Genomic DNA, 13842 nt, shown 5'->3' with positions numbered 1-13842 from the left:
AACTCACCAGAATGAAGGACCCGATACCCAGCATGAGCAAAACCAATGTAGTGTACAAAATCCCACGCAAGGACTGCACAAAACACCTACATAGGACAAACAGGAAGACAGCTAACGATCCGTATCCATGAACACCAACTAGCCACGAAACGACATGACCAGCTATCCTTAGTAGCCACACATGCAGATGACAAGCAACATGAATTCGACTGGGGCAACCTTACTATTATAGGACAAGCCAAACAGAGAACAGCCAGGGAATTCCTAGAGGCATGGCACTCATCCACAGATTCAATCAATAAGCACATCGACCTGGACCCAATATACCGACCACTGCAACGGGCAGCTGGAACTGACAACCGGAAGCGGCAGATTCAAACCACTACAAATAGCGGAGGCAAGATCACAGAAGCGCTTCACAGGATGCTCCCAAGCACTGAGGATGTCACCTAGACAGGGGATGAAACGTGTGCAACACAAATTTCCAGCTCAGCGAACAGAACCACAACAGCTAACATTGATTGTTGTGAAACCCATCTAGTTTACTAATGCCCTTTTGGGAAAGAAATATGCCATCCTTACCTGATTTGACATGTACCAACAACTAGCAGATTTATATGCATAATACCCTGCAAGGACAACAACAAACACTATATTGGACAAACAGGCAGGAACCTAGTCACCAGGATACAAGCAGAGTATTTTGTATATGACATTTGTTCTGCTGGTTGTTGGTACAGGATCCTTTAAATTCATCAGGAGTTGTTTCAGGAGTAGGTTTGTGGGCTACCATGATACCTATGGCATGATGCAAACAGGCAGGAAATTAGCCACCAGGATACATGAACACCAACTAGACATGACCAACTATCACTGGTATCCATATACACAGATGAAGAGGGACACACCAGTTCAACTGGGACAATACGTCCATCCTGAGACAGGGTAAACAAAGGCACGCACGGGAATTCCTAGAGGCCTGGCATTCAAACTCGGAACTCCATTAACTAACGTATAGATTTGAACCCCATTTACTAACCTCTCAGAAACAGAACCGGAAATGATATCACCTACCACAACATACCGAGACAGATGAATAGCAAGCAGGATAGGACACCAATGCTTCACCGGAGGCTCACTGATAATGTTACATAGCATGGTGATGAAATGTCTGGTAACAAATCTACCAGCTCAGCCAGCAAACTTACAACCTGAACCCAAGATATCTCAATTTATAGGGTATAATGTTTTATTTATTTTTTCCTGATTAGGAAGGCCTCACAGAATCCAACTCTAATAGTTTTACGTAAGGTTTTAAGTAAGGACTTACTGTAAGTTTGAGCTGGGACACAGTTCTATTTTAGCGTATGCCTCAACAGTGGTGCATTCCCAAATTATTTCTGGCCACAGATACTGCTGTTTTATTTGGCAAGTGAACTTGGCACATTCATTTCTAAGCCTTGTGTCCAAATTAATATTTCAATGCAACAGATTTGACCAAATTACTAAACCATAATGATAATCGAATTGCTTCAAGCCAATTCATGAGATTTATGTGGCCTTTAGAAACTTAACCTTTGTATAAACAAATATTCATATAATTTTGAAATGCACACAGAATATGCACCTTACTTGTATCCTGATAACTTGTTCATCTGAATCACTCAAAGGAAGGTTTGCATCACTGCTCCAATGATGGATCGATTTGAATTGACTTCTTGCAAAAACAAAGTGAGAATTTTGGGCAGTGGATGAACAGAAGATCGGGATCACAATCACACAGGACACAGGAAGCCAAAGGTTCTGCAAGACACAATCTAATTGGTGCCATAGCATCGGGAGACTCATTAGCTGAAGAAAAAAAGATTGAGTGAATACATGAAAATTTACCCAGAAGGAAACTGATTAGCCATGTCACCTGAGCAAGCTGTTTTACTGTGGAAATAGGAGAGACGCTTCATTGAGGTTCGGATCTCTGTCAGGTTATTGCAAGGGCAAAAGGGTAAATGTTTTCTTTCTAATGTTTGTATTGGATATTTGAAATAGTTCTTGCACAGTGTGCTATAGCTTGTGTCTTTCTTTTGTGTAATAAACTTTGTTTTTGTTACAGTACATTGGCAGCCTCTTGAGTTTTTTGTGTCACTAACCTTTATGGTAAACAAAAAAAGAGAAAAAAAAACACATTCTATTGAGCCAGATCTGCCTTTGCGATCTGACTTGTTCACTATATACATTAGCTGGGATCATACCAAGAAAGACGATTAGTCATGATCTTGAATGGCAGAAGCTCATTGAGCAGCTGAATCACCTACTTCTGTTCCTACATTCTTACATCTCCTTTGGTTAGTGACTCTCCTGTCAACAGAAATAGTTCTTCTTTATTTATGTAGCATAGCTAATATTTTTTAAAAAATCAATACCTCAATTAGGTCTCCTTATATTTTCCTTGATCAAAGGAAAACAATACCATATTGCCTAGTCTCGCCACATACCTGAAGTTTCTGATCTTGCGTTCCTTTCTGACAAATTTCCTCTAACACTCCTGCAAGATATTACAATCCTTCATGGATTTTGGATAACAAAATTAGACAATATCTCAACTTAATTAGAATTGTTATGCCAAAGACGTCATTTAACCCATCAGCTGACACCAGCTCTTCATACGAGCACCCAGTACCAATATCCTGCCTTTATTCCATATCCTTACAATTATTTCTGTACAAATCATCATTCAATGTCCTCTTCAGTGAATGCAACTTCCATCACATTTCCACACACTGCATTCCATACCCTATTTGCCAAGTGAAAAAGCTTCTTCTCACTTCTGCCTTGCTTCTTGTAATATTATTTTAAATCTCTGTCCTCGAATTCTCCTTTTACGAGTGCTCATTCAATGATTTATAAAGTTTCAGCACAACTTCCCTGCTCTTATATTCCATATCCTGATATATAAAGTCAAGGGAGGACATATTTGTTTAGCAGTATTCACACTGTCAGCTTCCTTCAAAGAATTACTCATGTAGACCAACAGATCTCATTGATCTTGCATCACCTTTGAATGTTCTAAAATAAAAACAAAAATACTGGAAATATTCAGCAGATCTGGCAGTATCTATGAAGATTGAAACAGAGTTAATATTTCAAGCCATTAACCGATGATCAGAACTGGAACATTTAGTTTGCTCTCCCTTATTCCTCTTTCCAAAATGCATTACTTCACACTGCTATGATGTCCTTCACAATCAACAGGTCCAACCCTCCAAATTTTAGAATGCTCTCCAGGGTGAAGAATCAGAAAGCTGCTAATGTTCATGCAAAAAACTTTCAACAAGAATCTTGTTTGGCAAATGGGGAAAAAAATACAATCTCTCAGTAATCTTTCATCTGGCATTGCTTCTTGATAATAGTTTATTGATTGATGACTCCAGTTTCATCGCAAGTAGCCTCCCATTAATTTTTTAGATTAGATTAGATTACTTACAGTGTGGAAACAGGCCCTTCGGCCCAACAAGTCCACACCGCCCCGCCGAAGCGCAACCCACCCATACCCCTACATTCGCCCCTTACCTAACACTACGGGCAATTTAGCATGGCCAATTTATCTGACCTGCACATCTTTGGACTGTGGGAGAAAACCGGAGCACCCGGAGGAAACCCACGCAGACACGGGGAGAACGTGCAAACTCCACACAGTCAGTCGCCTGAGGCAGGAATTGAACCCGGGTCTCTGGCGCTGTGAGGCAGCAGTGCTAACCACTGTACCACCGTGCCGCCCACAAATGAATATCCACTGACTATTCTTAAACCACAGTATGCAGTCAATCAACATTTCTAACAAATAACAAGTGGGGGACATAAAACGAGCCAAAAGGTGACATCTGAATCATTGAATAAACAACCTGACAAGCATCACAATTTCATCATTACACAACAGCATACTAAAAAAAAGCACTAAGGGTGTTGAAAGCACTCACGATGTGTTCCATTAAAAACACTGTTTGAGAGCAAATGGTTTCACAAATGCTACATTCAAATATTCTCTGACAAAAATAATGGATTGTGGCCCCTTTTATTTGCAAGGTCTTGTTTTCAAAGTCAGTGGAAACATTAAACTTTCAACTTTAAGCTTCAGGTATTAATTGTTCTTCTGTTACTATAACTTAGATCAGTGAACCATGCTGTGTGGTAACAAGCCACGTGCAGCCCAGCAACGACACCAGTTTAACTACTATCATAAATATGCAGGATTCTACCTGGGGAGGTCCCTAATTGCAAGGTGAAATTTTAGGGTCATGAGCTGAGAGGCCAAAAACCAACTGTGGAGCTGAGCCCAAGTCCAGACAGCTTTGAAGTTTCTTTAAATGATTATACTTCTTTCTGTTTGTGGGTGCGGCTCATGCACTGCTGTTACCACAGCTTGTAAGAAGTTAGGTTGTCTTTTGGGAAAATCACCTCCAAACCATTTGTTTCCTGTCGTCACATAAAAGCTGAAGCATGAAAACAGGGTCACACCAATTTAGGAAGCACACAGTGATTGCCTGCTAATATTAAACTTAAATCAGCGATAAGCTAATTCTGAAAATCATGGATTTTTTTTATTCAACTCGTGGAACATGGGTGTCATTGGCTGGCAGCATTTACTGCATCCCTAGTTGCTCTTTCAAGTTCCTTTCAGAATAGTTGAGAACATAATTTCGAAAGACATTTCAATATTGTTCTCTAAGAGATGACACCTTTTGGATGAATTAAACAAGAACGAGCCCGACATGAAAAAATTCCAAGGAATTATTTGAATAATAGAAAATTTCTCCGTGACAATACTTACCTCCCTTCCCCACTAACCCATCACTTGAGCTCAGTTTATCGGGCCAATCCAGTACAAATTGGCTAGTGCATTTATTTATATTGCAAGTAATTAGTCTCTAAAATACAAATGCAAAACTGCGGAATTTGGAAATCTGAAATATGAGTTGTGCTGAAAGATCAGTGGCCTTTTAACAAGGAGCAGGAATATGCCATTTAGCTCCTCAAGCTTGCTCCACCAATCAATACGATTATGGCTGATCTGAATGCAGTCTCATGTCCACATTTCTCTGACGACTTTTCACTCCTTACTGATCAAGGACAGATCTACCTATACATTAAAATGTTCAAGGAACCAGCTCCCACTAGCCTTTCATGAACAGAGTTCACAACCCTCAGAAAAAAAATACCATGGAGGTCAATTGCTGAACCGATTCACAAGAGGCTGCTAAAAGTGCACTTAATGAAAAAACAAAGTTTATTACACAAAGAAAACAAACTATATTACTCTATAGTTCTCAACAGATCTCATTATCAATAAAAAGAATGATTTAACCCTTTTACTCCAGTAATAATGTTAGAGAAACTGAAACCTTCTGAGAAGGGTCATTCCCACTTCCATGCTAAAGCTCTTGCTCATCGGCACAGCTGTAATTGATGCACTTTTCTGTAAATATCTGTGCATTCACTCAATGTCATTCTCTTCAGTTAATGTCTTCAATTTACAGAATAGAACCAGAGAACAATAGTATCCCTACAGAGTGGGAGCATCAGCCAATCAAGTCTGCACCAACCCTCTGAAGAGTATCGCACCCAGACCCAACCTTCTCACCCTACCCCTGTAACCTTGCATTTAACATAGCTAATCCACATAAACTTCACATCACTTGAGACCATAGGCAATTTAGCATGGTCAATCCACCTAACCTGTAAAACCTTGGACTATGATATAGAACAGGAGGAAACCCACACTGAGGGATTTAAACTCAGCGCATTATTACTGCTTAGCATATGTTCCTTAAACCGATGTCTTTAAAAGCATTGTAGCAGGCCTTCCTCTCTGACATCGCAGTTCTTCTTCTGAGAAATTTGGAACTTCTTCCCAGTCCTACCCTTATTTTCTTTAGTGGAAACAGCTACTTACAGAAGCTTTGATGTACAGACTTCTTTTCTTTGAATGAGTCCATTTACAGACACCATTTTCAATGGGATTACAAAACCCAAGTCGGCAAACATTGCGGCAATTATCACCCCAGGTGGTTTGTCGGTCATTTGGTTAAAATCACATGAATTATTGGGAATTCTGAGTTTTGCTCATTTTTCAAGAATATTTTCTACAGTGAAAAAAAAAGTCAGGCCCCCATAGAAATGAATTTCTTTTTTCTACTTTCACGCCAAAGTTCTCAAATAATAATATATTACAGTACTTCACCACAAGTCCCAAAGATAAAACAGAAACCTTTCTTGAAAAGTATGATTATCATGAGGTTTTGAGGCCTTTAACTTGAGATATCTCAAGTTACTCATTGGATTTGAATTAGAACAAAACTTCTGGCCAGAATTGACCATTTGATCCTGATCACGATTGTGGGTTTAAGAGCCAAGCCCGGATGCTTTCCATCATCTTAACAATTAAACAAGAGTTTATTTAGACCAAGGGTTTTAAAAAAAGATTCAAACATAGGCAAAAATACTGTGGTGTCACATGCATTTAAATTATTGTATCAAAAACTATGGAAACTTCGATTATAGAGCAAGCACAAAGGAGCTTTCCATAAATAAACCCACTCCAAAATTGGCAAGTTCTGTTTTAATTTTATCAAAACTCACCAGAAGCAATGACTACAAACCAAAAACAATTGCAAAGGATCGTAGGCCCTCAACAGACATAATCTACAAATTGAATTCATATTGTTGCAGTGGTTGCCAATATCTCAACTACTGATTCACTGGTGCAGCAGTCTATAGTAGTAATCTTCCAAGCAGCTTTAGATTCAGAAAATGTCCCAGAAGATTGGGATACAATCAATTTAACATACTTATTCAAAAAGGGAGACAGACAAAAAAAAAGGTGACTTGTCAGTTCGCTTAAAATCTGTAATTGGAAAAATGCTATTGTGAAGGGTGTAACAACAGAGCATGTGGAAATACCTAATATAGTCAAGCAGAGTCAGCACTATTTCCTGAAAGGGAATCATACCTCATCAATTTATTAAAATTCTTTGAGGAGATAACAAACAGGATAAATAAAAGGATCCAGTAGATATAATACATTAGGATTTCAAAAGGATGTTCAAAAAGACACTGCACAAAAAGATATTTAATATGTTAAGAATCTATGGAGTTGGGTGTCATATATTAACATGAATAGAGGACTGGATAACTAACAGAAGACAGAGAGGATCGGGACAAAGGAGCAATTTTCAGGATTGCAACCTGTAACTAGTGGAATGCCATAAGGGTCAATGCATTTGGCCACGATTATTTAGAATAAATTAATGGCTTAGATAAAGAAAGTGATAGTACTATCACAGATGACACAATTAGGTGGGAATGCAAATGGCACAAAGAGCCTAGAGGGATGTTGACAGATTAAATGAGTGGGAGAAATCAAGGGACATTATGTATATTTTGGAAAAATAAGAAATAATGCATTTTGGTACAGAGAATAGAAGAGCTATAAATGGAGAAGGATTGCAGAAAACAGCAGTAAAAAGGGTAATATTGCAATCCTCTTCCATCAATCACAAAAGCCTAGCATCCAGGTTCAGCAGATAATTGGGAAGGCAAATGGTAGATTGGTCTTTATTTCAAAGGGAGTGGAGTATAAAAATAGAGAAGTTTTGCTAAAACTATTCAAGGCATGAGTCAGATCACAGCTGCAACACTGTGGAACAGTCTTGGTCCACTAATGTGAAGAAAAATATACTGAAATTGGAAGCAGTCCAAAAGCGGCTCACTCGATTGATACCAAGTAAAGGGAATTGTTCTATACGGGAGGGCAAGTAGGTTGGGCTTACACTCATTAGAGTTGAGAGGCGACCTGACCTGGTTGAACAAGAGACTTTCAGGGGGCTTGAAAGGGTAGACAGAGAAAGATTACTTTTCCTTGTGATGTAAAATAATATTCAATTGTATTTGTGAAGAATATATCTATTCTATTGCTCACAAATGAACTGTAATAGAATGATTTTTGTCAGTGGAAATTTTTAAAAGTTTACTTGTGATATTTCTGACATGTAGAAAGTCTGATACTATACATCCTAACAGAGGAATTCAGTCTCTAGGCTATCTAGATTTGATCAGCAACCTTTCCATGGAATCAATAAATACAACTAATTTGATGAACTATGATTTACACGCTTTGAAAATATTACTACATCATTCATTCTACTTGTTCACAAATTGAATCGGCAGAGGTAAACTGCACGGAAGCATTTTTCACCACGACCATTGAATTTCATAATTAAGTAATTCACTTTATCTTTATTAATTCATGGGATGAGGGCATTGCTGTCTAGGCAGCATTTACTGCCCATTCCTAATTCCCAGAGGACAATTAAGAGTCAACCACATTGCTGTGGGTCTGGAGTCACATGTACGCCAGACCAGGTAAGGACAGCAGTTTCCTTTCCTGAAGGACATGAATGAACCAGATGAGTTTTTTCAACAACCATCAATGATTTCATGGCTATCATCACACTTTTAATTTGAGCTTTTTAAAAAAAATATTGAACTCAAATTCCACTATCTGCTGTGGCAGGATTCAAACCCGGGTCCCCAGAACATTATCTGGGTCTCTGGATTAACAGTCCAGTGCTGAGACAATTGCCTCCATATGTATACCTGAACAATTAAAAACACATGAATTGGACTAGACCATTGAGCCTCTTCAGCATATTCCGCAATTAGATTAAATTCTGGCTGATGTGCACCTCCTTTCCATTTTGCTTGATACCCACAAAATAGATTTACCTTGCTCTGAAAAGTATTACAGAACTTTGCAGTACAAATTACATTCGTTTTCTTATATGAGAAACAGATCAATCTGGAGTCATTACAGAAAACATACAGGTAGCAATTTCAGGACATTTTAGTGATTCCGATATTATATCTTATGAATTATCCACATTTCACTTTGTAAACAATCCTATCAATGAATTACTCCATGAGATCTCTATAACAAATAAATCAGAAGCTAAATTTTAACTACATTTGTGCAATATATAAGTATTATCAAATTCCAAAGTGTTACTTGCAGTGAAATCAGAAGCAGAACTGACAGGTAGAGGTGTGAAAATATTCCCAGATAGCAGGAATTTGGTAAATTTGCAGTATTAGCAAAATGGCACCAGGATGTATATAATCAATGGTTGCTCCATTTTAATCATCTGACAAGTAACCGCCACAAATCACACTCCAGCCACCCACCCCCCACTTCCGCATCTTCCAGGTCTACTGTTTTCCCCTGGTGCAGTGTGTAATCAATAAGAGAAAGAATGTTTTCAAAATGTAAATTATTTTCCACCATTCCAAGAAAAGAAAATTTGAGCATAATGCGGGTGCATGATTGAAACAAACCATATTTCAGCTATCTTGCTTGTGAAAATCTGTTGGTATAGTCATCTAAGTTAATATAAAATTTGAAGTTGCTATTAACAAGAATAGCAAACTTCACAAAAAGCAGGATAATTCCATATTATGCATTAAACATGGACAGATTCTTTTTTGGAACAAAAAATCCATGAATATGCTGCTTCATTTTGATAAACAGTGTACTGAACTCTGCAGTCCAATATACTGGAGTAATTGGTAACAGTGTGTGACCTTCATGAACAATAAGTTCTCTGTTGCAAGTTGGCAAAATAGAAGTACATTTAAGTATTATAAATCTTACCGACTGGGTAAAGGACTGTGGACATTTCTCAATACAACTTCAATGTAATAGTTTAGCCTCCAAAGAGAAAACCGACATAGAGGCGGCTTTGAAAACAATGAGGGGGTTTACCCTAGTTTTAGTACAGGGCAATCAATGAAGATATAACCAAAACGTCACAAGTGTCAGACATTTAAATCCTAGAACAAAGCTCATTCTTAAATGGAATTCCTGTCACCTCCTAATTACAAACACCTGACCACCACCCTACTTTGTTAGAGTGAAGTTCAATTTATTATTACATTTTTGAACCCATGGAATAACCCTGAAACCTTTCCAAAACACAAGAGCTAAATTTCTCATCTGACAACCATAATCCAGAAATTGTGTTGTGTTAAATCATGCAAACACTTAATAATGCACCATGTGAAATTTGTCAATTTGATATGTTAGGAAGTATGAATCAGTTTATTTTAAAGAGGGCACTTTCCCCTCAAAGAGTAGGAAATTAAAAAGATAACCATAGCAATGCTATGTATGCATTTTCACAGAGCAATTTCCAAGATGCAATACTAAATTTCTTGGGTTGAATAAAAGATATCGTGCAACAAAAATGTAAACTAGCTTGTGCTAAGATTTGGAAGTGCAGTGGAATATTACAATATCTTTACAAGCCAGTATCAAACAACTTTCATCATCTGTAAATAATAAACCCATCGTGAAATCTAAAATAAACTACATGCTTTTGAAACAGAATATATCATGAGCCACAACATATGGTTGTCTTGGATCGCATTCACATTCCACAACTATAAATAGCTCAAAAAGCCATTTTGTGTCAAAATTCCAAACAATAAAATGAATGTGAAGCCCCAAATGTACTCAAAAGGAGGAGCAGTCCAAGACTCTTTCATGAAAGGAATTTCCCTCCACATTGATTGCATTCAAAGAATCAAATTCAACTATATTTATATTAGACAGAACTCGAGGTGCAATTTAACTACTTGCACTCTGGCTATTTTGTCATGTAAAGACAGACTCATTCTCCAAGAAATAAATAGAACAAGTGCGAATAAGTTTCGCTTTTGAATAAATACTCAACTCTCCATAAATTATTAACACAAATGGAGATTACAAACATCTCCTCAGTACCAACTTTGCCTGTGATTTGATGCTAAGACAAAAACAATAATTTACTACAAGTTTGGACCAACTTACTTCCATTTAAACAGTACCATTTTGTGCAAAAGTTCATGAATTGCAGTGAAGCAGTTAAATAAAAATGTTTTGAAATGAATGTCCACTAATAACTTGCAATAAATGATTAAATATACCTAGGAAAAATAGAATAAATATGAAGCAGTTCCAGAGTTATAAATTAGGTAATTCCTCAGGGACGAGGGAAATAATCAAAACTGATTTACTCTGGCCCGGCTCCCTCCTATATTAAATATGGGCAGATTGCAATTTTTACTGCCCAATGGGTTCATCAAATTGCTACTCATTTTTTTGGCTACTTGCATCTTTAAAGTTGCTTTAAACACACAAGGTCATTCTTTCTATGTTTGCAATAAAAAAAAATATATGATAGATGAGATGTTTTTAAACATGTCCCAGTTACACTGCAGAAAAATACTGCTTTTTAAAGCTTTTGTCTGCTCAAGAAAAGCACAGGTACATGCCCTTCAGCCCACCATGTCTGAAATGACTATGATGTCACTCTCAATTAATCTCATCTGCCTATACATGGTCCATATCCTCTTATTCCCTGTCTATTCATATATAAAGGCATCTTATTGCACCTGCTTCCACCACCTCCTCTGGCAGGGTGTTCTGGGCATCTACCACCCTCAGTGTTAAAAAAGCTTGTATCACACAACTCCTAAGTTTTTGGCACTCTCACGACAACAATCCATGTTTGCCCAATCTCTCTCTACTGGTAATACAGTTCAATCCTGGCAATATCTTGATAAACCTCTTTTGCATTCTCCACATTTTTCCTACTGCATGTGACCAGAACTGCAAATAATACTCCAAATGTGGTCAAACTTAAAGTTTTATACAGCGGTGACATCACATGGCAACTTTTATACTCAATACCCTGAACGATGAAGGCAGGTATGCCGTATGCCTTCTTTACCACCTTATCCACTTCTCTTTCGACTTTCAGGGAGCTATGGACTTGCACCCCAAGATCCCTCTGCATATCAATGCTCCTAAGGTATACTGTATCCTACTGTATACTTTCCCCTTGCATTTGACCTCCCAAAATGCATCATCTCACACTTGTCTGGGCTGAACACTGTCTGCCATTTGTCTGCCCAACTTTCCAGCTGATCTATATTCTGAGTACCCTTTGGCAAAGGTCTTCACTATCCACAACTCTACCAATTTGTGTGGTCTGCAAATTTACTCATCAGACCATGAAGGATCATGTCAAATGCTTCAGTCAAGTCAAATTTGAGAGACAAGACCATGCTGACTATTCCTAATAGACTTTCCTAAATGAGTGTAAATCCTGTCCCTAAGAATCCTCCCCAATAATTTTGCTACAATTAATGCAAGACTTACTGGCTTATACAGTTGGTTGTACTATAATGTGTGTTTCTTCAACACGAATTGGCTATAATGTGATTGAAGAATTTAGACCATTATTTGTAGAATGTGAACTTTCCTGACCTATACTGGCTATAATGTGATCCTGGTCCCATTAGTTTAAATGGTGCTATTATGTGACTTTCTTATAATGCGGGACTGCACTGGAACGGAACTATCACGTTATATCAGAACCGAGTGTAATTTCCTGTCTTAGCCCTTTTGCCTTTCTTAAGCAAAAGAACAATACTGGCTATTCTCAAGCCTCACCAGTGGCTAAAGGTCTCTGCTGAGGCCCCAGCCATCTCCTCCCTTACCTCCCTCAAGTATCCTGGGATAGTTCCCAACAGGCCCTGGAGACTTATCCACCTTAATGTAGACACCCAACACCCAACACCACCATCTCCAGATTAATATTGACATGCCCCAGAATATCAACATATCCTTCCCTAATCATACCAACACCCATGTCCTTCATCTTGGTGAATACTGATGCAAAGCACTCATTAAGAACGTCACCTACTTCCTCTGGCTCCATGCATAAATTCCCTCCTTTAACCTTGAGTGGATCTACCCTTTCCCTAGTTACCCTCTTGCTCAATGTACGTACAAAATGCTTTGGAATTCTCCTTCACATAACTTGCCAAGGAAATTTCCTGACCCTGTTTAGCCCTGCTCATTCCTTGTTTAAATTCTTTGCTGCTTCCTTTACATTCCTCAAGGGTCTTAACCGATTCCAGTTTCCTAACCCTTACGTATGCTTCCTTTTTCTATTTAAACTAAACTTTTAATGTTACTAAGCATCTAAGAAGGTACAGCATCAACCCAGTATATTTCAGGGTCCAAAAAATGTTTTAACACATCAAGCATGGAAAAAGAAATGCATTCTCTTACCTTTACTTGCTGCACAGTTCACCAGCGGAGAAATTCAAATCGGAAAAAGAAAGAAAATCGTTATCAGTGTTAGATTAGAAAATGTTAGATTTGCTAAATTTGAACCTGTAGGATTATAACTAGTAGTTGGAGGATCACAATATCAAATTTTTGCTACTGGAGAGATTTTAATGATCTCATTTGTGACACGATTATTAATAAACAATAGCTGCAGGAGTAGGCCATTCTGCCCTTCGAACCTGCACCATCATTCATTATGATCATGGCTGATCATCTTCAATCAGTATCCTGTTCCTGTGTTATCTCCATAACCCTTGATTCCACTATCCTTGAGAGCTCTATCCAACTCTTTCTTAAACGAATCCAGAGACTGGGCCTCCACTGCCTTCTGGGGCAGAGCATTCCACACATTCACCACTCTCTGGGTGAAGAAGTTTCTCCTCATCTCGGTCCTAAATGGCCTACCCCTTATTTTTAAGCTGTGTCCTCTGGTTCGGGACTCACCCATCAGCAGAAACATGTTTCCTGCCTCCGGAGTGTCCAATCCTTTCATAATCTTATATGTCTCGATCAGATCCCCTCTCAGTCTTCTAAGCTCAAGGGTATACAAGCCCAGTCGCTCCAATCTTTCAACATAAGATAGTCCCGCCATTCCAGGAATTGACCTCATGAAC

At 38.3% G+C, this 13842-nt stretch overlaps 1 protein-coding gene across 1 annotated transcript in view; it reads right to left on the bottom strand.

Moving 5' to 3' along the window:
* The window catches only part of LOC122556419 (protein diaphanous homolog 1-like), a 350992-nt gene that overhangs the window by 169808 nt on the left and 167342 nt on the right, over positions 1-13842 (bottom strand). Inside the window, 1 exon segment of the mRNA XM_043703032.1 lies at positions 13169-13177. Within this exon segment, the coding sequence (XP_043558967.1) occupies positions 13169-13177 (9 nt within the window).

Source organism: Chiloscyllium plagiosum, chromosome 14 (assembly GCF_004010195.1).
Source record: "Chiloscyllium plagiosum isolate BGI_BamShark_2017 chromosome 14, ASM401019v2, whole genome shotgun sequence".
Classification (NCBI taxonomy): Eukaryota; Metazoa; Chordata; class Chondrichthyes; order Orectolobiformes; family Hemiscylliidae; genus Chiloscyllium; species Chiloscyllium plagiosum.
This window is presented reverse-complemented; position numbering and strand designations above follow the sequence as displayed.